Below are 26,241 nucleotides of genomic sequence, written 5' to 3' on the forward strand. Positions count from 1 at the left end.
TCAAACTTTATATAGTATATAGAATCCGGACTGTATACTATGTACTGTGTAGTGTGTAGCTACCGACCACCATCTGTCGTCCGACTATAGATACTAATCTTCAGTGGTGAAGAGATAAAGGGCGAAGCTGGAGATGGCGCTTTGTCTTAGCCGCCCCTTGGCATTCCTTCGTTCGAGGCAACTTCAACCCAGGAATTATAATCACCGCACGGTATCCTCCGAATATTTAGACCTTCGTAGACAATTTTTACAGCCGGGGAGAAGATTATACCAGGGAGAAAGAAAGAAAAATATGTACAAAGAGAAAGAGAGAGAGAGAGAGAGGAAGGGAGGGAACAGAAGGAATGAAGCAGAATCGACCTGAACCGTGGAGAAAGAGAGAAGGGAACCAGGAGCACCTGCGCGTTCCGCCTTCGACCACATTCTTTGTGATTTCCTCAAGAAAAATAGCTCGGAATTCTCGGCTACTTTCGGTATGTGTATTTGGCCTGTCCGTGGCCATCCTAAAAACCGTAAAAAAAAGAAGAAAATCTAAACACTAACGGAAGAAAAAAAGAAACATTCGATTTTTCCTTTGAGATCTTCTCGTGTGACGATCACGGTTGTTCCAGTGGTTTTAAAGAAATTTACGATCTCAATGGACGCACGCTAATTTTTTCTAAGGCAAAGAATTTCTTCTGTGTTCCCCATGGGTAGAATCTAAGAGCGTGGCCATTACTTTCTTTCAGACTGAATAGAATCGGAAGAAGTGAAAATATGTCGGAGGAATCACGGACGCAGTTACTGCACACCGGTTCCAGGAAACATCGTCGGATTGGAACTTTAAGTGGATCTTAGAGAAATGATGGATTCCAGGTTAGTCTGCTCGTAAAATCGAGACGATACTTCTACGAGCCGCCACTTTGGACAGAATCGTTATTGCGGCAGAAAGAACGAGAACAAATAAGAAAGAATGTTGAGGTTTTTTTTTTACCGGATTTCCAAGGATATACAGATTTATCCAACTCGAATATTTACCGTCAATTATTATGTCTGAAGAACTCTGATAATCTTTTTGTTTCTCGAACCGATTGATATACATATGTCTACATACATGCGTGTATACATGTGTATGTATATATGAAGAAGTATGCATCAGAGGCCATAAACTCGCGGTACAAACGAAACCAGGGAGATTCTATGACTCAAAATGAAACGGAAATAAAGAACAACAAAATTGTGTTAGAGTCTTTGTCTTTGAAAGAATACGAAGTTTATAAGAATACGAGTTCGAAGACACGTCAAATATACGCCAATATGACCAATTCCTGACTGGAGCAGGTAATCGAACTAAATCTTTAAATTGATCAAATTCATGTATTATCTATTTGATAAATTTTCATCCATTTTAACTTCATTTGTACCACGAACCACATATTACGACAAACACTACATCATCGACGACTTTCTTTGTTCTTACGATCTGGTCCAAAGGTATCTTTCGACCTCGTCCAAAAAGAGATGCTGGCAATCACGTACGAAGAGCTATCCTGACATGATCGCAATATTATTCATTACGGTTCTGGGGTATCGTATAGTTCATCTCGCACACAGTGGTATGCCTAAACCGTACGTGACACAGGTAGCGAATTTTTCGTGGACCAAAATTTCTTCCTTTTCAGAAATATTTTGCACAAACTTTGTTGACTCACTGTGCTTTCATACCACTTTAATTAGAGAATGAATACTATACATATATCCCACTATATACTAAATTACACATATAAATTATCAATAAAATTTTAAGCACAAACCTAGAAATCTTGGAATGCATACATGCCACTTACAAATAATTTGAATTTCTGTACTATCCCAATTAGAAATTTACGAACATCTTATTCAAGTCTCATTATATACGAAATTAAATATGTAAGTTATCAATGAAATTTTAAACACAATTTTACAAAATTTTGAATTCATATACACCACACAGATTTACTTATAAATAATTTAAATTTCTCGGCTATTATAACGAAATTATAATGCTATGTATTAGGTTACAATTTTCAAGGAACAAATCTATACACTACACTATAGTAGGATAAAACAATAAATAAAGATGATAGAAGAAAACGCCCCAGTTTGTACAATTGTTTTATTAATTTGAATCTCTGTTCCCCTATGCCACAGTGCAATCTCTCAATGAAATTTTAAATTAAAAAATTCAAACATATGTGAATATGTTAGAAAAGCTTAAATATCCAAGTATAACAAATAAAAGAGTGGAATTTATCTCTTCAAGTTATTCGAGGTATTTAAACGGATCGGATTTCCTTCAACATAACAAAAACACCTGAATTCAATAAAATGCGTCTTATCAGGTTAGAATTTCGAGCCCTTGAATACTTGAAATAGTTTGAGCAACTTTGATATATGAGATGAAAATGAAAAGATGTTTGGACGAACTCTTGAATGTCGGCTAAAGAGATGCCTGGATATTATTTGCCCTGGCACTCTGGTACACAACGGCCTACAGCGTAGCCTCGAAAAGTATTTTGCACAGGCGATATTTACGCAGGACAAACACACAAAAGGCACAAGGCAACAAAAGACAAGGGGTGCGTAAGATACAAAACTATATAACGTTATATAACAATATATAACGCAGTTTCCACGACACGGATAGTATATATGTCTATATAGCTACATACATACACAGTAAATTACGATATCATGAATACCAGACTGCGCATTTCACGACCTGTTGGTTTTACGTTAAACGAAAGAAGCATGTCTACCAGCGTGTACGAAATAAACAATGAAGCGACACAGAATGTAATTCGTTAAAACGTTAATAGCGATTCGACGAATTGATGGTTGCAAAGATTATCGATTGCAAACAGTCTTCTTACCGTAATCTGTGATTGATCAATATATTTGTAAAGTAAGAATCGTGCAATTTCTAGAATTTTTAAATTCTATGTAGTTTGAAAAAGGTCATAATTGAAATTATATGATTTAATAACATTAAAGGGATATTAAAACTAAATATTGATAGAGTTAATCTGCAACTGATCGATATATTCGCAGATTTAAAAAATTAAAAATAATTAAATTATTAAAAAAAATTAATATAGTGCAGATATAGTTTGTAATATGAAGGAATAATCACAGTTTTGTGTCATAAATTAATTCTAAATTCATAAAGATAATCTAATCAATGTATTTGCAAATTAAGAATCATACAATTTATGGGCTCATTAAATTCTATTTTGCTACGAAATGAGATCGTATAGTTCAGTAATACGAGTATTAACCCGTCTTATTAAGTACAATACTTTATATTTCAATACTTTTGCATCTGTACTAATACGTAAAAAAGAATACTTTGTATAGCCTGATTGAAATAAACAGAATAAAACAAAGAATGTAATTCAATTCAACATAAAACAACAAAAAGTTATACTGTGTATAGATATAATACTGTGTATCTGTACCTATACAATATTATATAGGTTATAAATTATGACAATAAATAAGTAAAGGGGTAAGTATTAATACCAATAGCATTTTTTAAACCGGTACCAGTAATCCTTTACGAGAATGGTTTAGTGACGAATGTTTTATTGCGCTTAAACTACTTTCAAGTATATAAAGCATGGTAATAGTCACGGCACGGCTACCGTTTCCTACGTATTAACATTCAACACGACGAGCCAAAGTTGAAGAGAGCGCCGGCGTTGAGGAACCGTTCTGTGCCTGCAATCAGGCTTTTCTCTACTATTACAGTTGTGCGCGGTAAAGTCCAGAAATCCAACGCATTAAGAAGATGAACATTCTCGTCATATATGGTATATACAGTATATATGTGAAACATACAAACTCGAAGTTGCGAAAGCTACTATTCGAATGCGATGTCAATTAAAAGGAAATAAGAAGAGAATAAGAAAAATAATTGGTAGTTCTGAAGACATAAAAGAACCGTGACAGATTCTACCAATAAATTTTTATTAGAGTTCAACCATATTCAATGTCAACGTGAATTTTTATTTGTAAATATAAAAACTACTTTATACATACTAAGATGAAATAAACATATCCATTCATGAATATGCAAGTGCATCGTTAATACATTAACAAAAAGGCGATCTATTTTTAATTTGCAATGAATGCATACTATGCATAAATTGCGATCTTCATATTTCGTGGAAATCATTAAGGAAAGTACGTACGCTGCTTACCTAATTTCCGAAGGTATGCACAAATACGGTTTGCGTTCCGCATTGAGATTGCTTTTTCCAGATATGTATAAATCAGAAGAAGTTAACCTCAACAACACTGGCTACACGCGGTCGAATGCGCGGGTGCTGCAAATCAGAATGTGCGCATGCGCATCCACAGTGGAATGTGCCCTCTCTCCATGGACATCTTCCCATCCTGCAAATAGCGATGGACTCGACACGTTTCCAAGCGCTTCAAATATTATTCAAAATAAAACATTCTCCACAATCTGACAAGTTTAATTCAGCACAAGAATTAACAAACATTGTATTTAGGACAAATGTTGCAATTAATATATAAATATATAATTAATATATATATATATATATATATATATATATATATAAATGACTTTCTCATGTACAAAAAGAGATAGTCGAGAAATGAGCATTAACAATTTAAGATTTCCCTTTTTTCATCATATAAATATAAATAATGGAAGGAATTATTACAATAAGAAGCTAACTCCACTTTGGAATAATTTGGGAAGATCAACGAAAATCAACTCAAGATTAGTCAAAATCAAATCACTTTCCTAAACATGTTATAAATTCATAGTCAACTATAATAATATTCGTAGTATTATTACTACGTATTCTATTCTATTTCTATTTGAAATTCTATTATATTATATATTCTATTCTATGTTATACTACTATTCGTAGTATTATTATTACTATTAAACTCTTCCTTATTGCTCCAAACCCTTAAATTTTTGAAGATGATTTATTTCAGATGAATATTTCAAATCTTACATTTTTCCAATAAAGGAGTAATCTCACTATCTTTTCCTTTTGTTTGTAACTGCATAGATTAAAATATTCAGTTTGGTATGTTACGGCATAACAAATATAATTTGACAATATTGATTATACGTATGTATTTCACGTTTAATTCACCATCTTAAAAATTATTATTATTTTATAATCGATTGTGAATTTTTATAATATATGAAATTGCATATTCCAAGGACAAAATGTAATTCCAGTTTTTGACATTCCTGGATTTAAATAATATTGTTAAGCTGATTTGCATTTTTGTATCGCTAATTACTCGAAAGTTTGCCTCGGAAACAATTGTGTGGCCATCACTAGTTGCGAGGCACCTTTCCCTTCTCCAGTCTCATCGCATTGTCATCTCATTCCACTCGGCGACGTGCCGTCGTACGGTGGTCATCGAAATGTGCATACACGAACTCGCTACATGTATATATTTAAAAGTATATATCCGCTACAGAAAATTCATTACATGTAAATATCACACGTGTGTGAGCATTTAGTATAAAAAACACTCACCAGAAAGTTATTGTTTCAACTGTTACAAACTTGGTCGAATAAATTTAAAAATAATAAAAATTCAGAAAATTCCTAAACCTAACGTCCTATCTAAATTAGATTAATATTTCTGACGGATTATAGAAAATAATAAAAAGAGAAATCAATTTTATTTGCATAAATACAATAGACAACACATAGTATTTGCAAAAGTTGCTACTTGGATATTCTTAATTTCACAGAAAATAATTAATCAATTAGCGAAAAAGTATACATAACGATCACAATCATATACTTTTTATCAAGTAAATATAAAACATACGAAAATTCGTCTCTTACGCATAACTACACATGGAAAGAATTTTTACAGGATGGAAATCTTTCACATCACGCATTAATAACGAAAACCATAGTAAAGTATAATAGATATTGTTAACATAAGATCAATATGTCATTAATGAGTAGACAAAAAACACGCATCGAAACATTGTATATTACCCATGTAAATTCCGTTTTAAATACGACTTTCCCATTCCACTTTCATCGCCCGCGCTTTAAAAAAATGGCGGCCATTATTTAAACATGTTGCCAATTAAAACAAGCGTACAAAAAAACGATTACCGTGATCGAAAACCACAAAACGTTTAATTTCGATCACACGAGCATAAAATTAAAAAGTGTGAGAAAGTTACCTCTTTTTTCGTTCCTAATGATTTATGTTAGCAGAAAGAACATCCCGATAGTGCATGTAATCCGGTTAATCCAACGTAACACAAAGAAGCCTGGTTTGGGCGCGCAACAGGTGGACGTAACGAATAAACACTTTTTCCGTAAGGATATTAAAAATGCACAGCACAACACAAATCGCACGTTTGCTGCCGCTTACACGAGATTCAGTGATCTCACGTGAACTGAACTTCGACGCGGATGAAACGAATTCCTCTTTTTCTCTCACACGTTAATCGAACCGCGGAAAAAAACATTCTGACGTTACCACGAACGACATTCTTATTCCTAAAAATTCGTCAACTTTTCTGGTAATTGTTATATGTGCAAGCTTATAGAAATTTAGGACACAGTTCTGTAGAACAAAACTTAAAAAGTTCTATAAAACACCATTGCAACATACTGCACCGGCGGCCGGCGACTGACTGACTAGCGGCACACGCCGACTTCCCATAATCGACAAACTAACCTAACACAGATGAATCAACTTGTACCCCACAAAACTCTACGCGAATCGTATGAATTATTTAAAATTTATCGATAATATAGTACACAATGAACTATGTCTTCTCAATTTATAAAAATTTTATGGAGTTCCATATATAATTCATTACGTAAATCATAATTACGTTAAATTTATTTTACAAATTTTGATAATATTTTGTAATTATAATAAGTATTTTATTATTATAGAGTAAATTAAAATATTTAACAGAATTGTGTTTAATAATATTTATATGTGAAAGTATATTTTTCCATTTCGCATATTACTAGAATGAAGTAAATTTTAAAATGTTGAAATTTGTTTATAACGCTATCTTTTGTGTAGATTATATATCTATAATATATTATAATATACTTTTTTATAATAATCAATAATAGATCGTGTGTGTGTGTATTATGTAACCAATTGTTAATTTTGGTGCACAACAATTTATATTACTGAAATAAACTTTCATTTCGATTTGTATTAGAAAATAATAATAGGAATACGTAAAAGAATTAATAAAATGATGCTATATGACTAATTTATTTATCTATTTATATTTAAATAGACAATTAAACCGACATATAAATGTACATTAAATTTCCCGCTAAGCAATATTTTAGTAGATAAGTGCTTCCATCTTACTGTGGGAATTATAAGCAAAAGAGATTTTATAAGCTTAGAAAAGCAACATATCTGAGCGGACATAGTGGGCGCCATAGTCAGCGGAACTATCTGCAAAGATCACAGTGTGACGTAAACGACGATCTAAACAAGTATCAGCTGTGTAACAGTCATTGTTCGTATCCGTTTTGGCAGGCGTGCAAGAATTCTGTTTTTCTTCGTTTTCTGATCGTCGGTTAGCAGGTCCGACGGGATAAACGACATACGCATTAATCAAGAAAAGAAGCAGAAAAAAGGGGGGAGGCTACGAGTTTTCCGTGCAACGCAACCGTGGCTGCGTGCGTGCTCCAGCCCCAGCCCCACCAACGATCTTAGGGACAATAATCGTGTGAAAAACGGGGCGGTACGCGCATAAGCCTGGCCTCGAGCAGCGAGTCAGACGACGGTGGACTCGCTCCGCCACCGTGCAAAAGGTCTCGTAGTTCTCTCCCGACTACTCTACGACCAGCGGACGAGCACCACACCGATCCTGAGATGGAAAACTATCGGTAACGCAAACAGGGCCCTAGATCATCGCGAGCGCGTAGTCAACACACGAAGGGGCTTACCCCCTTCGTTATGACGCTCTCACGTGTATCTTCTTCCTTGCAGAATCTCAAGACGTATCGACGTCGGATTCCTTTCATATGTGCTGTCTATCAAACGGTTTTCTTATTTATTGAAATCCTTTCATCGAATAGTCATAAAATTTTTGTACATAAACATGTACACTTTTGTACACATAGCATTTTAAAGTTCTTATGATAGAAAAACATTTAAAAACAGTCAAAACAATAAAAGAAGAGACACTTAAGTCAAGATAGAACATTAGTACACATGCTTGTTAATATTGCGGACTACTATTGTCATCACGGGTAACATTTCCGTGTGCATGACAGCATAATGCAACAGCAGACTTCAAACGGTGGCATTTCCTCCGGGCTGCAGCAGAATGGTTCAACAGCTGACTCTGGTGGACCTCATGCAAATGGCAACATGATACCGGAATCGGATAATGACATCAATAGTGTTAATGGAGAAACAAATCAGAATTTGGGACCGCCGAAAATAATGGACAAAACCAATCAAGATATTGTCAGACTTATTGGACAACATTTGAAGACAGTCGGACTGAAGTATGTAGCTTTTAATTTAGTTTCTGTATATTCTCAAATTGTAATGATAAAGAATGATTTTAAAAGGTCATTTTATATATGTTATGATTAAGATTCATAAAACTGTTTATGTAATTTATATGCTATTAGTTAAATACGAAGTATTACAATTCAATCTTCATGAATTTGTTCCTTTATTGTAACTGTTCTTGAAAGTTTTCTTTGTTTCTTAAGTTTTCTTTGTATGCATTTATCAGAAGTATTGTATCACAACCTATCTGGACTACGTACTCTGTGGTGGGAGAAAGCTAATTATAGAACCTTGAAATATAGGCAGCAGTATCTGCAAGTTATATTTGCTTTATAATGTGGGCATTAAAACAGAGACATATACATTATGTATGCATAAGTTGTATTTGTCTATAATAGATTATTATTGCTATTATTATTAGTAGCATCATTACCATTTTACCATGTTATTATGCTTTATTCAGATGGTAGCAATATACTTAAAAAATATAGATGTTTGTAACAAAGACTCGTTTGAAACTAAATAAAAGTAGACTTTTCATAAAGTTAAATAATACTAGCCAATCTTTTACTATATTAAATTGACGATATGAAATATCTTTTTTTAGTCGCACAGCAGATCTTCTCATGCAAGAGTCCGGTTGTCGTCTAGATCATCCAGCTGCTGCAAAATTTAGACAACATGTTATGGATGGAGATTGGACAAAGGCAGAGCACGACCTTAGTGAACTTAAAATATTTTTAAATGGAGCAAATCAAAGTCTAGTAGTAAATATCTTCACATTTAGAATATTTTAAATATGATTAAACATATACACACATATTTCATTAATACTATCCATTCATAGGAGATGAAATTCTTGTTACTAGAACAAAAATACTTAGAATACTTAGAAGAAGGATTAGTACTGGAAGCATTGCATGTCTTACGCAATGAACTTACACCTTTAGGGCATAATACAGGTCGTGTACACCAGTTATCTGCATTTATGATGTGCAGTGGACGTGATGAATTACAGGTATTATACATTTTACCAGTAATATTCTATTCCAGAAATATATATATAATAAAATGTGTGTTAAATATTTTATTGCTAATCAATTATGTACTAATGAACTTTCAAAGATTGAATTTTGTATGGATATAGAAATATTCTGAAACTAACCTGTTACTGAAAATTTGATCACTAGCAAATAGACACTTGTTAACAGACACGTGCAGGCTGGGATGGCAAAGGTGCAGTCTCGAGGGCTGCTTTAATGGATAGACTACAGAAATATCTGCCACCCTCCATTATGTTACCACCACGTCGCCTTCATTCTCTTTTGTGTCAAGCTGTGGAAATGCAAAATCAACAATGTACATACCACGTAACACATACTCAGGTAATATTTACTATCTTCTTTTAAATATTTATAATTTTTGAGATAAAGAGGAAATCTTCCTTTATAGTTTTATGAAGGATATCATTTTATTCATTTAGGATATATATTTAAATAACATATTGCTATTTTTGAAAATTAAAAAAGAAGCAAAATTTTTTTAAACATTGTACGTCTTTAAATTTATATAATATTCAACTTTTTTACTGTTAATACAATTATGATTTTATGTCCGTTGTAAATTAGGCAAGTTTAGAAAATGTGTCACTGCTTGTGGACCACAGCTGTAGCAAAGAACAGTTCCCGTGCCATACTCTACAGGTGCTCAATAATCATTGTGATGAAGTGTGGTATTGTAAATTTTCTCCTGATGGTCGTAAACTAGCTACAGGTTCTAAGGATATGACTGTAATTATTTGGGATGTTGATCCAGTAAGTAAATTAGTAAATATAACAAAATAAATTTTGATTGAGTGAGTAACGATGTTATATTAAAAATAGGAAACATTGAGAGTAACTCATAGAAAAACATTAGAGGGTCATACTTATGGAGTAGCACTAATTGCTTGGAGTCCTGATAGCAGCCTTTTAATTGCGTGTGGACCTGAAGATTGTCCAGAGCTTTGGCTTTGGAGTATTGACCCACCTGATTATGAACTACGTGCAACAGTAACCCAAAGTACTGATGATTCACTTACAGCTTGTGCTTGGTATCCTGATTCACGTAAATTTGTAGCTGGAGGACTTCGTGGACAGTTCTATCAATTTGTAACATATCAATTAATTTCTAACATATTACATTTCATTGAGCTAGTGAAATAATGCATTAAATATTTGAACACAAAATTTTAGGATATTGAAGGTAATGTCTCAGAATCATGGGAAGGAGTTAGAGTAAAATGTCTGTGGTGTAAAAATGATGGAAAAACGGTCCTCGCTGCTGATTCGCATCATAGGATTCGGGGATATAATTTTGACGAATTATGTGACTTTACAATGTAAAATCATAGTTGCTTTATTATGGATAATGTAATGTAGAGAATAATAGAAGGGTATTATATTAACCAAAAAATATTTAATATTATAGATTACAAGAAGATCATCCTTTGATGTCCTTTAGTGTAGATAAAGCAGATCGACTTGCGCTTCTTAATGTGGCCAATCAGGGTGTACATCTTTGGGATTTACAAGATAGATGTTTAGTAAGACGTTTTCAAGGTGTTACTCAAGGACACTTCACAATCCATAGTTGTTTTGGTGGTGTAAATCAAGATTTTGTTGCATCTGGTAGTGAAGGTAAATTATTTAACAAAAATATTTTATTTGTATCATTTCCGAAGTAAAAATTATATAAACATTTCTATAATGATATTAATTTCTATTATTTGTCCTATTATTCTATAACTATTCCTATTATAGATACTAAAGTCTATGTGTGGCATATCAAAAGGGAATTACCTATAGCAATTCTAACAGGACATAGTAGAACAGTAAATTGTGTTTCATGGAATCCAGTATATCACCAAATGATGGCTTCTGTATCAGATGATTGCACAGTGAGAATATGGGGACCGAGGTCATCTTCTCCAGAAAAAGTTGATAGTGACAAGACTGGTAAGTGTATTAAACTTTGTTTTATCAAAGCTATTTAATAAAAATGTTAATAATATTTTTAAATGAAAATAATTGACTTTAATCTATGTACTTAAATTTTAGTTCCATTAGAAAGTAACTCCTCAAATGGTAGTGGATGGCATGAAATGGTATCGTAGCGTACTACAGTATATCAGTGTTCCCATGACCTCATGGTGTTCAAAAGACTGTCATATTGATTGTCATACTGACTCTTTCCTGCCCCAGCAGCTATCTCTTTATGCCTCATTACTGTAAGTCTGGGTAAATGACTACTATTGAGAGTAAAAGAGAGATGTGTTAGCATTATGCTAATTCATTAAACAACTAATAATCAGGAGTTATTTGAGAATCAATCTTTTCTTTATTACCAGATTTTATATACAATCTTATGGTTTACCTGTTTGTCAAAATTAAATTTAAATGATTTATCAATATGAATTAATAATGTAAACTTTTGCAAACAAAAACAGCATAATATATGTTGGCTAATATAAGTTATGACAAAATAGAATTTCAACAAATTCCGTCGTAGCATTGATGTAAAGAGAAAAATTAATGTGCATTAATAAGCATAAAGTAAAAAACATTGCAGCAAGATATAAAATTTATGATTTCGTGAGACTATTATCAAAAAAAGAAACCTTGTTTTGACAGAAACTGTGTCAGATTTAATCTTTCTAAAAATAAAAAGCTGTAAATAACAATTTCGTGCTTAATGAATTTCTAATTAATTTTGTTAATCATTGATGAGGGTGATGTCATTCTCATTTTTCACTATATATGTAACTGCCATCTTACATTAATATTGTATGTTTCAAATTGTATACAGATGTCGTAAATCATCATTAAAAATGTAGAAGTAATACGAATATTATATGGAGAGAAATTTAATTTCAGTAAATAATTTGATGACTAAGTGAGATAAATTATGAAGTTTATAAACAGTTTGAACTCTGTTATGAGACGTACAGATTGACGCAAAATGAGTCAGAAATTAAAAATTCAACGATTTTAGTATAAAAAGAAATAAACTCGATTTGTATGTGAAAGTTGAGCATGAATCCTGATATTAGTACCTTTATTCAGTACTGTGATTTTATATTATTAAAATGTACGCACTGAATGTCAAAAATTTATAAATATTATATTTGCCTTAATATTTTCACGCTCATACAAATTTTAATATAACATTGGTAGAATAATATAGATTTTGAACATTTATTTTAAAACTTTAGTTCCTTGATATAAATCAAATATCTGTATATGTCGCATTTCATTTATTACTAGTATTTTGACTTTTATTATTACAAAATAACAATAACTATCTTTTATAACTATAATAATATCTAGTAATTTTAAATCAAAACTAAAGACATATGCTATGAATAATTGTTATTTTGAATATATGTAACATTACAGCATCTTTTAACACTATACTTATTACATTTTTACTTTATACATCAATTTTCGTTTTATTCATAGCAAACTATACAATTTGTCATTCTCTACCTTTTTAAAATGATTTCTTTACTAATAAGCAAAAAAAACATACATAATGTAAATTAAATTCTTTCTTTTTTTATAATATGGTAACATTAAATAATATACTATAAAATATAATCACAAATAAAAATATAAGAATATTCAAACACTTACTTTTCCTCTGTTGGATTTGTTATCAAACAATGAAAACCAAACTGGAGGTCTCACAGTATCAGAAGTTGTAGAGTATGTGTGTACAAATACATTCAGAACAAATAATGTTACAAACACGTTTACATAACAAGAGAAGTTTACATGCAAAGGAAATGTCTGTAGTTTATGCCCCTGAAATTGTAGTGAGATAATATGATACCAATCACTATTATCATTTGCATTTACCTGTGGTGCCTTAGCACTTTATAATCTAATTAAAAGTTTCCAGGACTTTTTCATAATTTGGTATAGTTTGCAATATAACAAACAATAAGCGATTAATTTTGTTTAAAAGTAAGTCATGAATTCAAATCTAACATACATCTTCATCATAATTCTATCAAAAATATCTTTGTCTTTAATCTTTTTGGTTATTTGGAATACTAATAAAGTGTTAATAATTGTCTCATATAATTAGGTATTTTTATATTTATTGACAAATATTTCAATATTACTATTCTAAACAATAAGAAAAGTTATTAGAATTCTTATTTTCTATAAAATTAGTGTACAACAACTTGATATATAAAATATGTCATGTTTGACAAATTAAATATAGAAGTTTGCATAAAAATTATCTAAATTATTTGACTTAAATAAGGGGCAAAAAATTTTCATAGAATCTTGAAAGTTGAAAAAAATAACCTTCTTAGAAGTTTGATTTATGATAGACAAAATAAAGTGAATAATTCAAGTAAATAGCTACTTTTTGAGCAGTATTATTTTATGTTGGATCATAATATATAATTTTTAAATAGTTTTGGACCAGATATGTACTGAAATTTTGACAAAATTGAAAAAAACTACAAAAAGATAATACATATTTAAGCATAAACTAATTATATCTTACATAACGATTTGCGTTTTCACAGTGCAATTGGAGTTGTTTATTAGGAAAGCTAATATAATTAAATTATAATATGATTCATCTTATCAAGGAAGTAAAACTTGTTAAAGAATTTTGTTTATGTACATTATTATTATTATTATTATTATTATTATTATTATTATTATTATTATTATTATTATTATTATTACTATTATTATTACTATTATTATTATTATTATTATTATTGACTCGATATTTCTTAAATATTTAGATCTTAATTTCTTATCTCATATGTACATAAAATGATAAATATATGGTTTTATGGGAAAAAAACTGCCGTTTGTTATCGTAGCAGTGTGTGTTTGTTCTTAAAATGTCTAGTATAGATATGTTATATTAAAAGTGCGTAATATTAGGTACTAATTGTATGATTTGAGGCCAATAATGCGTGAGTTAACTGCTTGTTTTACTTATAATTTATCCGAAAATATTTTAAATAAACTATGAAGAGTCAAATAGATGTGTGAATAAGAATTTGTTTATGCATAGTATGTATAATAACGAATATTTCCTATTTTTCGAATAATGGACATTTCTAATTTTTAAAAACGAATATGTACTTCTTAATCTTTTAAAATATAATCTACATTGTGTAACAAATTGTTTTAGTGAGATATTACTCTATTATTACAGGTTAAAACGAATCGTAATAAATTTAATAATAGGTTAATATCATAATTTTGCATTAATAATACTAAAATTAAACAAAATTTTGATACAGAATTTGTGCTTAACTTTAAATACTTGATATATAGAAAGAATTAAATAAAAAGAAGTTACATCATTTCCTGTACAAATTATGAGAAAAGTTATCTTAATAATTATTTTTTTATTGCTATATATATAACAGACACTACTTGCAGATGCACTCTTAAATGATTTTTTAAAATACACATTTCCCATTTACATATATATTTTATCTATGCTTATGTATGAAAAGCTGTATAATAAATATTCTTCTACAATCTTTATATTAGGCTGTTTCCATAGGTACAATGTTCTGCACTTTCTAACTTAACGTGTATACTATTAAATTATATCGCTATTTTATACATGAAATGTTATGTTATGGAAAAAGTTTATTATAATATATTATTCTGCATTAATATTTTCAAATTTATTTGTATATTCATAGTGAAATGTGAAAAAACATACTACTATATATATATATATATATATAGTAGTATGTTTTTTATGCAGTATTTAATTTTTAAATACCATATATAGGATGCGACCGAATAACATATATAAGCGAGCATGAGGTGATGTCTGATGGAAAAATAAGGAGAAAATATAGAATAAAAATTTTTCATACAGTGCTTCATTTTCAAGAACATCAAATTTGAAAATTTACCAAGTATACTTGAACATGGCTAGTTTTTAATTCGACAGGAGTAAGTAATCGACAGAAGAATAGCATACGTGGAAATAATTTGAAAATATAGAATGAAACTTTTTCACAAGACTTTGTTTCTGAGAAAAATAAATTTGAAAATTTATGATATTAAACCGATCCTTTTCTCAACATGTTCAATCTCTACCTTCTTGAAAATAAAGTCTTACACAGAAAAATTTTATTGCACTTTTTTACTTACTTTGACATGTAAATTTACCTCCAGCTGATTATTTTAAGTATATTTCAAATATACATATTTGGCATATTTTCATACTCAGTTTTCGCGAAAACTAAGAGTCGAACGAAAAAATTGTATTCTATATTTTCAACTTATTTTTCACAAGAAATTACCTCATGTCCACTTGTACGTGTCATTTGGCTGCATCCTATATAGTAACAATCTATCAAAACAAAACATTTTTTAAAGAAGGCCTAAGTAAGGCAGAACAAAATTTTACATACTACCACAACTTCCCTATTACAATTATTTAATTCAAAACATAAGAATTGACAAAATGCTTTTATATTGTACATCATCTTCTGTTAATAGATTTATAATCGATTTTATATCATAACCGATAGATGAACAGATACAAAAAAATAAGTAGAATGTTATAATATTATTATTAGTTATGCAACAAATAAGATGGGTCACTTAAAATAGGAACACTATTTTTGGTAATGCACAAAAATTTTTAAGGGAGGACTTAAAGATATTTTATTTAATATTCGATCTGAAGGGGCAAGTAAATATAAAAATTGTATCTTCAAAGATATCTGTATATTTTAAAACAAGTTCAACTATTCTATAAAAATTACATAACTGCTTAAAATTGTATCTATAAGATAAAAATTTCAATTGTATAGTTTAAAATCGCTGTCCTAAATATATTTTATTAGAAATTTTCCGTTTAAGGGTAGTATAATTGAATTTATATATCATATAATTCCGAAAAGTGATTATTGTATTATTTGTCCCTTCAAATTAAACGCTTCCTCCTTTAAATATTTTTCATACCATTAAAAACAATGGAGATATTTTAGATTGCAATCTTACATGTCTCTTGCTGTATATTTGATTATAATAAAATTCTTTAATATGTTAGATAAAATTTATATATAGTTTTACACCTATCACATTATAAAGAACGTAATTTCTATCGTAGATAATATTACTAATATGTTTTTTATTTGATCATTATTAATAATTTAGTATATTATTAAAATAACAAATGTTTCACGTAACTTTAAATTTTCCGCTCTTTATATCGAAAGAATATATCGAACAGTATAACTTCTTTCGAGAGTTGCATAACGAGAGTAAAAATAAGATTGCTTTACTTACTATCCCTATCGAAATCCTTCGATATCTCGAAAAATATATCTATCGTCCTTTGCCGTATTGATAATTTCCATTTTAGGAAATCGTATTGTTAGCTAGTATGCTTTACAAGCCGCCACAAAGGACTTTTTCTCCATTAAAAATATTTATTGTGTCTGAAGGTCTATGTTTCTTTGGAGCGGTAATATTGTGGCATTCTTTAAGTACATTCCAAGGTATATATGAACTATACGTTACTCTGTATGATTCTTTTATATTTTAGGTTATTTTCATTCAGTTATAGTTTAACATAATTACGTGTAACAATCAAAATGTTAAGAAACATAAGAAAATCATATAAGAAAAACATAAGAAAAACATTACAATCATAATTTAGATTTAATACATTTTATCGGTTCCGTTCGTGCTATTGAAAAAAGACAATGTATTATATTAGACAGTTGATCAAATTTTTGTAAGTGCATCTAAACAATTATTGAAATGAATGTTATAAATATTAGGTTGCAGATATTTTGCATTTAAGCATTGTCCAGTGCTGCTAGACGGTTATTACACGCTTGAAAGCAAAGTACGTAACACAAGTACCAAATTGTCGGATCTTGCATTGTGGCAACAGCAACAAAATGAAAGTTAAATTTTACGGAGTTTGTAAAACTTCCACCATTCTTAATAGGTAGTGATGTTTTAAGATATTCTTCACAAATTGATACTCCTAAAAACAAGGTATTTGTATGCTCTGATATAAGCATCATACGTAGAGTATATTTGACAGGTTTGTTTGTGATTGGTTATTATTTTATCAACTCTTAAAAAGATATAATTTATGTTATTTTAAAAAAGAAAATATATTGAGAGAAATTATATAGATAAATTCTATCATTTAATCTAATATATATTCTTTCAAGATTTGGTAAATAATTTTTATATATTTGTATTTATATTTATTTTATTAACTTAATATTTAATAAATGTCTTCATATGATAATTGCTTCTTTATTAATGTAAGTTAATTACTTATATTTTTTTTGTAATTTTCAGTTTTTATCTACAAGCCTCTAAATATAAAATTCATAGCCCTACTAAAATATACTATTGGTAAAGACAAATTTATTATTGAAAACAGCAAGGATATAATATACAAAGTTGATATAATAATCTAGAAATAAAGACATAATTTAAAAAGGAATAACGTTAAAAGTGCAATATGGATTCTCCTACGCTAATAGAAGGTAGTTTACCAGATCGTATTAGTAAAAGAGATCGTGAAAGGAAAAACATTATTGAAAGACGGAGAGAAGAAAGGCAATCATTGGCTGTTGAATCTGAACAAAGTAGTTATTTTAAGGACACATTTTATTCATCATGTAAGAAAATTAAAGAAATGTTAGATGATGCACCGAGTGCTCCCACACCAGCTCTTCCTGGGATATTTGATAAAATAAATAAAGAAATTCAGACACTTAAGAATTACTTATCGCAATCAAAGATGTTTTTAAAAGTTTATGATATTAGAAGAGCACAAGAAAATTTACAATTACTAGAAAATGAAGCTTCTGAATTAGAAGTGACATTATTACCTAAAAAGAAATTTGGTTTTAAGAACCGAAGAGTTGTAAAGAAAACATCTGACAAGACACACGATATGACAGATGGTTTAAAGGATTTAAAGATATCAGAAGGAATTGTAAATGGTTCTGCAAAACAGAATCATAAATTATCAAGTAAATATGGAGACAGTGCATTAATGTTGTTAGGAAAAGTTAATGAACAATTAATTTTGGATGCTGAAAATGTGAATAAAAATGATATTCTACTGTCCGATTTAATTCACTGTACAGTACGAATTTATGGCACACCTAGTACCTTACACATGGTAAATTTAAAAGAGTGTACTGTATTAGTTGGACCAGTAACATCATCTGTATTTGCACACGACTGTAGTGAATGTGTATTTGCTTTTGCGTGTCAGCAACTTCGACTACATTCTTCAACAGATTGTACTATTTATTTACATGTTACGAGTAGATCAATTATAGAGGATTGTACAAAAATACGTGTAGCACCTTATAATTGGTCTTACGAAGATCAAGCAAATCACTTTAATCTAGCTGGACTTGATCCAAAAATAAATAACTGGAATTGCGTTGATGACTTTAATTGGTTATCAAACGAAAAACATTCACCAAATTGGAGCATTCTAGAGCCTGAATTGCGTGTAAAATGTTGGGATTAATAAATATAAATAAAATAAGTCATAATGTCTAAAACTCAGTTCTCAAAATACCATTTTTTTAATATTATATATAGATACTTATTTTGTTATATAAATTCTTTATGTGCATACTCCGCTTTTTCACAGAAATTATACTGTATGTAAGTGTTTTGTATACTTACAAAATGTTTAATAAACTTGCTGTTTGTGAATTACATATCATGCAACTAATTTTAGTATATCCTAAATTAAAGATGAACTAATGATCTATAAGTCATATATGATTCCTAACATTCCTATGTAATGTACTTTTAAATGTGAGCGTTTAATATTTTGAACATGAAAATATTAATAATTTTATGTCAATAATAAAAATATTTTAATAAAAGTAGAAAAAATTAGCATAGTAGTTTTTGCTCAATATCATTGTTCTAATCATTTTTTCACCCGCATAACGATAAAGGATACATAAAGATAAAATTCTACGTTTCATTTGTAATTTTATAATTGTATTCGGCTACAGTCCATGGTATAGTATTTAGTATGTGTATGTATCTATTATCTGCTATTATATATGTACATAATTTCAAGTTATAATTCCAAAAATTACCGCTAGATGACAGAATTATCAGCTGCAAAGGGGGTTGTACAGAATTATAGGGTGTGAGACGGTTGTGGTCTTGTGGTTCCTCTTGAAAGAAAGTTGCTTAAAGAAAGGTGATTAAAAATGTCGAAACTTATTGGAGAGGTTTGTGCGATAACTAAAGGTACGTATTTAATGCTTAATTATTATAATTATTTTATTTCGTAAAATTAATTATGACTTGCTGATAAAAATTGATTGTTATATAACTCAAATATTCTCGTTGTAAAATAAAAGAGAATTAATTGTTTTATTATCTTAAATTACGATCATACTTCAGTCATTGAAATTCCAGAATAATTTTAAATAAATTATTAATGGGCACATAATTTGTCAGAAATATTTTTCTTAATGTTTTCAAGGTTATGTAAGATATATATATTTCCAGTTGGTTTTACTGTCAATCGTTAATAATCTTTTATTAATATAAATAAAATGTATTATAGTTATTACTTATAATCATGTATTCATTGCAGTTTTGTCAACAAAAACCAAGCCTGCTATTAGGAATCTTGTATATTATGGAAAAGTAGAATTAGTTCCGCCAAAGATATCTGACATTCCTGCCATAAGGAATGGTATCTCCAATATAATCAGTGCTGCTAAAAATAAACGATATCTTGATCTCACAGTACGTGAAGCTTGGCTAAATACATTAGTTGGAATTGAAATTTTATGTTGGTTCTTCGTAGGAGAATGTATTGGAAAACGACATCTTATAGGATATAACGTATAAAAATGTATTAACATTCATTTGGGGATATAATCTCTGTATAATAGTTATTCAAATAAATATATATATATATACACATATAAATTCAATTTTAATTTTATAAATAAACATTAATATTATTTAATTAAAATATTTTCTTATTTCATTGCTAAGTTTCATAAAAGATGTGTTATTTAAAAAAAAAAGGAATATTAAACATTATACTATATAATTATTTATTATACTTAAAAATAGGATCATGTTAATATATGTTGTTTTGCATACTGCCATATACATATTGCTCCACTAACATGAACATTTAATGATCGTATTACACCAACTTGTGGTATTTCTATGCAGGTATCAAACAAAGGTATCAAATTGGCAGGAATCCCATCTTTTTCATTTCTATAAATGACATTTATTATTATTCATATGAATTTATTTACTTTATAATTACTTACCCTAAAACAAGAATTGTCTTTTTTTCAAATTTCATACTTAACAAATTTGTACTATTAGCTGTTTGTTCTACTCCTACCAAAGACCATCCCATATCTTTTTTATTCAGTAAGTATTTGCATAGTTCATATGGTTTTGCCTACAATGGTCATGAATTGGTTACAATAAACCTCTTTTGTATGTATTAAAATGTTGTACATATAAAATATACCTCTGTAATAGTTATCCAATTTTCAGCTGATACACTAAGATTCTGAAATTCCTTATCTTTAATTTGATTCATATTAGCAATAACCAATTCTTTTACATTAAAAATTTCACAAGTACGAGCAAGTCCCCCTAAGTTTGGAGTACGACTAACAAGACATGCTACAACTATAAGACCATCTTCATCTGATATTCTCTTATGAGAAATGGATTCTCTGATTGTTGGAAAAATATCACTATGTGACAAATTGGTAGACATCAGAGGATTAATTTTTTTTTGAATATCATTCAATTCTTCAAATTCCACATTACCGTTTTTTCCAAATGATTCTATACCGCCTGTTTTTTCTTTAAATTTTAGGAGTTCAGTATTCTTTACATGTATGAAGCATATTATTAGAAATTAGTATAATCATAATAGTTTATAAAATACCTGAAGATTTTATTAAAAATGATGATGTTTTAGTATCTGATAATGATGTATTTATGTTATATATCTGAAGAGAATGACCATTAAATTCTTCAAAATTCAAATTTTTGAACAAATGTGGATTTATCCATTCACTTGCATCCATATCAGTCAATCGAGGTAATTCATAATAAATTGTCTATAAATAGAAAGAAAACATTATTTAAGTATTACATATTTTTATTTTTATTTATCTATTTAATAATCTTAAATAGTAATTTTAATATTACTTGTAAGGTGTAGTTCAGTATAGGATGAAAAATAGAAAGATAAAAATCATCCTGAATTTTGTTTGAATTTCTTGCTAATCCATCTTTCAAAGTTGCAATTGCGGCATTGTATAATCCTCTATATTGTAATGTTGCATGATCAAAATTCATTTCTTCCAACATTTTGTATAATTTTACAAAGATAATCTATTGTGAACAAAATATTAATATGATTATAATTTATTATTAGTTTATAACTTAACATAATACAATTTACCTGAGCGTAAAGACGCATACTATATTGTTGTCCTAAACAGCAACGGGTAATATAATTGAGTGCCGTTAAAATAAAATTGCTTTGGGAATCTTTGGGTAGAAGTTTGGAAACATGATAAATGATACACATTATGGAACTAACACATCCTGGACGTGTTTTGATACCCTACACATATTATATTAGTTAGGGACTTCTTATATTAATAAAAAACAATTTCATAAGAGAAACACAAAACTTATTTAAATACCTTTTCAAAAAATTCCCAGATTTTATCATGAAATTCTATATTTTCCACAAAAATTTTTATTAATATCCATTCTTGCATTATTCGAACACTATGTTGATTACTTTCCAGAAGTATTAAATTACAAAGAAATTCTTGCAATATTACAGTATTATCCTGTAGATGAATTAAATTTTTTTCCTACTATATTTATTACTACAATTTAAAATAAAATGATACGTAATTTACATACAATATTTTGTTACCTTAGTTAAAATTGGCTGTATTATTAATAAAGTTTGCATAATTCGATGCTTTATTTTATGTATGTAAGAATGATTGAAATATCGTTTATTTTTGTATTTTTCCAATTTCTGTAAAATACTTGGGAGAAATGTTGATCCAAATTCTCTATCTTCATTAATTATCTGATGTAGCAGAATGACAGAAGCTGCTCTAACATTAGCATCATTATTATGATCTCTATTAATGAAGTTAAAATATTAATAAAAAATGAATATATAAAATAATAGTAAAGATTATAAAAGTACCTACATTATTTGTATATGTTGTGGGTAATAGCTATGATAATTTTTTGTAATATATAAATAGACTTGATTTTCTATTTGTTTATCTTTTCTAAGTACATGTCCATGAAGGAGACATGTTAATAGTGCATCTTGTAGATTTTTTAAACAGCACGTGTTTAAAAATTTCATTTCATCTAATAAAAATTTTTTCAGTTTTGGCACATTATTACTTTCTTCCAGTAGTTGATTAAGAAACTAAAAATTAAAAATAATTTTAATATACAAGAAGAGATTCATTTCTTGAAAAATATATTACTATCTTACATTGTCTACAAAATCATTAATATTGGGTAATACCAAAAAATTATTGTTTATAACAACTCCTATAAGATTTTTTATTGCTAGAAAATAAATCTTGTTCTTTGTACTCAACAAAGTGGTTTTCCAACATGTAGTGAAAATAGATATCAAGTTTAATTTATTTTCTAGATCTCCTATTGCTCCCTTATTAACCATTGTTTTTAATATCAGTGCTACTTCTGGAATAATTTCATTTCCTCCCATTTCATATAAATAGGAAATACTTTTAATCCAGTCAATGTTTTGAGGCCATAATTTTATTTCTACTTTCGTTAAAAATTGATTTACAAGTCTAGCAAATAATATATAACAATCTGATGCTATCTTCCCTTTCAGTTCTATTTCAGATTCATCATTACTAGGTATGTGGATATCATGGATATTTAATAATGGTTGTAAATAAAATGAAGTGTGGTTTGTACATAAAACATTTTGAGTATAATGTAAGATATATAAAGCATATATGTAATGCATGTTCGTATATTGTTTTATATTTTGAATAATATTTATACTATCATTTTTGAACTTCTCAACATAATGTAAAATTTCCTGTTTTGTTAAAAGCAAGCTTCCATTGTTAAGAGTTGAAGTAATTGCAGTGAGATATCTGTTTAATTCTTCATAATTAAACTTGTATGGTATGCTTTTGCTGCTTTTAAGTAAAAATTTTAATGCATCATTAATATATAAAGTGAACAGTTGTATAATGCTCTTCTGTGTGTCTATGTCACTTAAATTAAGTAAATATGACATAAATTCTATCATATAAAAAATATGTGCAGTATCTGCATAAGGTCTTGTAGCTATCCCTTTCAGTGATGATAGCCAATTATTGAGTACTCCTTCTACAGGACATGATTTCTGTTGTAATATTAGACCTGCATCATGAAACATTATAACAATAAGAGCAAATTTTGCAGGATTGAATTTTACTTGCAAATTTTGACATGGATGTTCCTTACAAATAAATTTAATAAAATTTATTGCATCTATTTTTACTAATACTTCTCTCAACCATGCTATTATAATATTCCATAAAAATGAATTTCTTATGAAAATTTCTTCTAAAGGAAATTCTAACAATATATCCATTACAATTTTCAAATCATTAATTTTTTTTATAGAGAGAGAAATTGTTTTTAGAAGTTCAATCTGAAATGCAATTCTTAATATATGAGAATGCATTTGGTTTTTCTGAATTAAAGATTTAATTATATTTAATTGATCATCTTCCCAATAATTTAATACTTGACTTGAAACTGTCCTTAAAACTTTCATCATATAAAATATTGGTATAGGAGCCCATGTTTCTTCGTTCATTATTTGAAGAACTTTATTTAAAAATTCAACTTGTTCTTTTTTTACATGTATAAATAATGTTACAATATTGTTTAATATTTCTGGTTCTTGTTGGTAAGTTTGACATTCATATAAAAATGTATTATTTAAAACATGTATAAATAATTTTACAAACTGATCATCATGTAAAAGAGCAGGTAATTTACAAACATAAAATATTCCCTGTTTTACTATAGTATTATTTTCATGCAATAATATTCTTTCAAAACTTAGTTGTAACCAAATGTTGCTAAAGCAGTTGTTACATGCAGCATGCTCCTGACTTCCTTTTACCAAAATTGGTAAATGAGTTAATGCAGGTAATATTAGATGATGTTGTTTTTCTTCCAATGCTTCTAATATCAAGAAATAATTTTGTCTAATGTCATTTATTGATATTTCTGTTTTAATAGATTGATTGCATAGGAAAGGAGTAATTGTATACTCTATCGATTTTAAATCACTTTCAGCTATAGTACTCATAAAACAAGTTATTCGTTTCATTATAAATAATGCTTGTTTACGATACTGCTGTATAGGAGACTTTAAGCTCTTCATTATTAATAACCATAGTTGTTTTGTACAATATAGATCATGATGTATAAGACTCTTATCTTTTAAATTTAATGAGAAATATATATCTATTAAAATGCTGAGTGCACTTAATAAATCTTTCAAATCATCTAATTCATTTAAGATACAATTCCATACAGCTGGGAAAATACTTTCAGAATCAAAGGTATTTATTAATTTTGGGAAAATTGAAGCAAATAATTGCCATTCCTTATTCTCTTTCATTTGTAACCATAATATTATATCTTTTAGGTACAAAGAATTAAAACGTTTCAGTAGATTTGATTCCAAGTCATTATATAGAAATTTCTTTAATTGTAACGATTCTAAAAAGCATTCTAGTATTTTCATATACAAAATTTTACTTTCATTACTATTCAAGGTATCAGCATTCGATTTCTGAAAATTTATCAAGTGTTGTTCAATACACTGTACATCACAGTGAAGCGTTAATCGTAAAATTATAATATCGTATAAAATTGGATATTCGATAAAATTCTGTAATTTTTTTTTCTCCAATAAGATATTTTCTATAATTTTAAAACATAAATCATTTGACACTGCTTTAGAATGTTTCTTTTTTGTATCAAATATAAGTTGATATTCATAACATAATATCATTCGAAATGTATGTAATTGCTTTACATATAAATTGTCTTTTAGTATTTCGGTATTGTAATATTTGTTTAAACGATGTAGCAATAAAAATGGGTCATCTTTGAATGCAATGTCTAATAATTCCAAGATTGAAAAATCTATTGTTGAAGTATGCATATAGCGTTCATGCAGATCCATTCTGTTGTAATTTTTTATTTTTATATATTTAGACTTATTTACATATTACGTAAATATATATCTCCATAAAAATTTTAATGTATTTTATTTAAATATCTTTAATTCACAAGAATTTGTTACAATACAGTATTTTATTTAACTTGTGCATATCTTTACCCACATTTATACCCACTATACAGCTGCTAGCCTACCAGTTAACCAATTATACCTAACCAATAAACGCGCACGTGGTTATTTAGAAATATACATATGTATCAAACGGTAATTTATTTCGTCATAAAAAGTCAATAACAGATTTTTAATAAGTTCTTTATGAATTTGTGAGACAAATTGTGT

General features: G+C 28.7%; 5 protein-coding genes and 1 long non-coding RNA gene across 12 annotated transcripts in view; 3 read left to right on the plus strand and 3 right to left on the minus strand.

Moving 5' to 3' along the window:
* Positions 1-6,671, minus strand: part of LOC138189748 (protein expanded) — a 125,037-nt gene extending 118,366 nt beyond the window's left edge. For 5 of the 6 annotated variants that reach the window (XM_069131891.1, XM_069131890.1, XM_069131884.1 and 2 more), the window contains exon 1: positions 6,227-6,671. The gene's annotated coding sequence lies outside the window, so the exon portion shown is untranslated. Of the gene's footprint in view, positions 1-4,220; positions 4,336-6,226 lie in introns of those variants that run through there. The other variant, XM_069131888.1, reaches the window with a different exon arrangement.
* A 794-nt stretch (positions 6,672-7,465) lies between these two features.
* On the plus strand, positions 7,466-15,783 carry LOC138189752 (WD repeat-containing protein 26). Its single transcript, XM_069131899.1, has 11 exons — positions 7,466-7,919; positions 8,310-8,546; positions 9,164-9,323; positions 9,404-9,574; positions 9,768-9,941; positions 10,185-10,370; positions 10,440-10,706; positions 10,791-10,936; positions 11,026-11,234; positions 11,358-11,552; positions 11,655-15,783. The coding sequence occupies exons 1-11, from the start codon at positions 7,906-7,908 to the stop codon at positions 11,708-11,710; spliced, it is 1,815 nt and encodes a 604-aa protein (XP_068988000.1). The 5' UTR covers positions 7,466-7,905; the 3' UTR covers positions 11,711-15,783.
* Positions 10,938-11,537, minus strand: LOC138189758 (uncharacterized). The gene is made up of 2 exons (XR_011176103.1): positions 11,397-11,537; positions 10,938-11,222 (listed from the first exon to the last, which is right to left on the minus strand). It is a non-coding gene; the product is annotated as an uncharacterized LOC138189758 (long non-coding RNA).
* Positions 15,784-16,891: 1,108 nt separating the features above from the next.
* Positions 16,892-19,324, plus strand: TBCC (Tubulin-binding cofactor C). Its single transcript, XM_069131902.1, has 3 exons — positions 16,892-17,110; positions 17,396-17,568; positions 17,934-19,324. The coding sequence occupies exon 3, from the start codon at positions 18,100-18,102 to the stop codon at positions 19,126-19,128; it is 1,029 nt and encodes a 342-aa protein (XP_068988003.1). The 5' UTR covers positions 16,892-17,110; positions 17,396-17,568; positions 17,934-18,099; the 3' UTR covers positions 19,129-19,324.
* Positions 19,325-19,726: 402 nt separating this feature from the next.
* Positions 19,727-20,567, plus strand: LOC138189757 (ATP synthase subunit g, mitochondrial). The gene is made up of 2 exons (XM_069131904.1): positions 19,727-19,874; positions 20,227-20,567. The coding sequence occupies exons 1-2, from the start codon at positions 19,835-19,837 to the stop codon at positions 20,484-20,486; spliced, it is 300 nt and encodes a 99-aa protein (XP_068988005.1). The 5' UTR covers positions 19,727-19,834; the 3' UTR covers positions 20,487-20,567.
* A 107-nt stretch (positions 20,568-20,674) lies between these two features.
* LOC138189747 (probable methyltransferase TARBP1) lies at positions 20,675-25,914 on the minus strand. Of its 2 annotated transcripts, XM_069131881.1 has the most exons (10): positions 23,164-25,914; positions 22,865-23,094; positions 22,576-22,792; positions 22,334-22,486; positions 22,087-22,251; positions 21,831-22,016; positions 21,565-21,739; positions 21,136-21,479; positions 20,927-21,063; positions 20,675-20,870 (listed from the first exon to the last, which is right to left on the minus strand). In XM_069131881.1, the coding sequence occupies exons 1-10, from the start codon at positions 25,903-25,905 to the stop codon at positions 20,720-20,722; spliced, it is 4,500 nt and encodes a 1,499-aa protein (XP_068987982.1). In that variant the 5' UTR covers positions 25,906-25,914; the 3' UTR covers positions 20,675-20,719. The 2 variants fall into 2 exon arrangements, with proteins under 2 accessions (XP_068987982.1, XP_068987983.1); XM_069131882.1 differs by lacking the exons at positions 20,675-20,870; positions 20,927-21,063 and having other exon boundaries at positions 21,163-21,367; positions 21,444-21,479.
* Between the last annotated feature and the right edge of the window lie 327 nt (positions 25,915-26,241).

The sequence above is a fragment of the Bombus flavifrons genome, chromosome 2 (genome assembly GCF_040668555.2).
Source record: "Bombus flavifrons isolate JBK064 chromosome 2, iyBomFlav1_principal, whole genome shotgun sequence".
In the NCBI taxonomy this organism is placed as follows: domain Eukaryota; kingdom Metazoa; phylum Arthropoda; class Insecta; order Hymenoptera; family Apidae; genus Bombus; species Bombus flavifrons.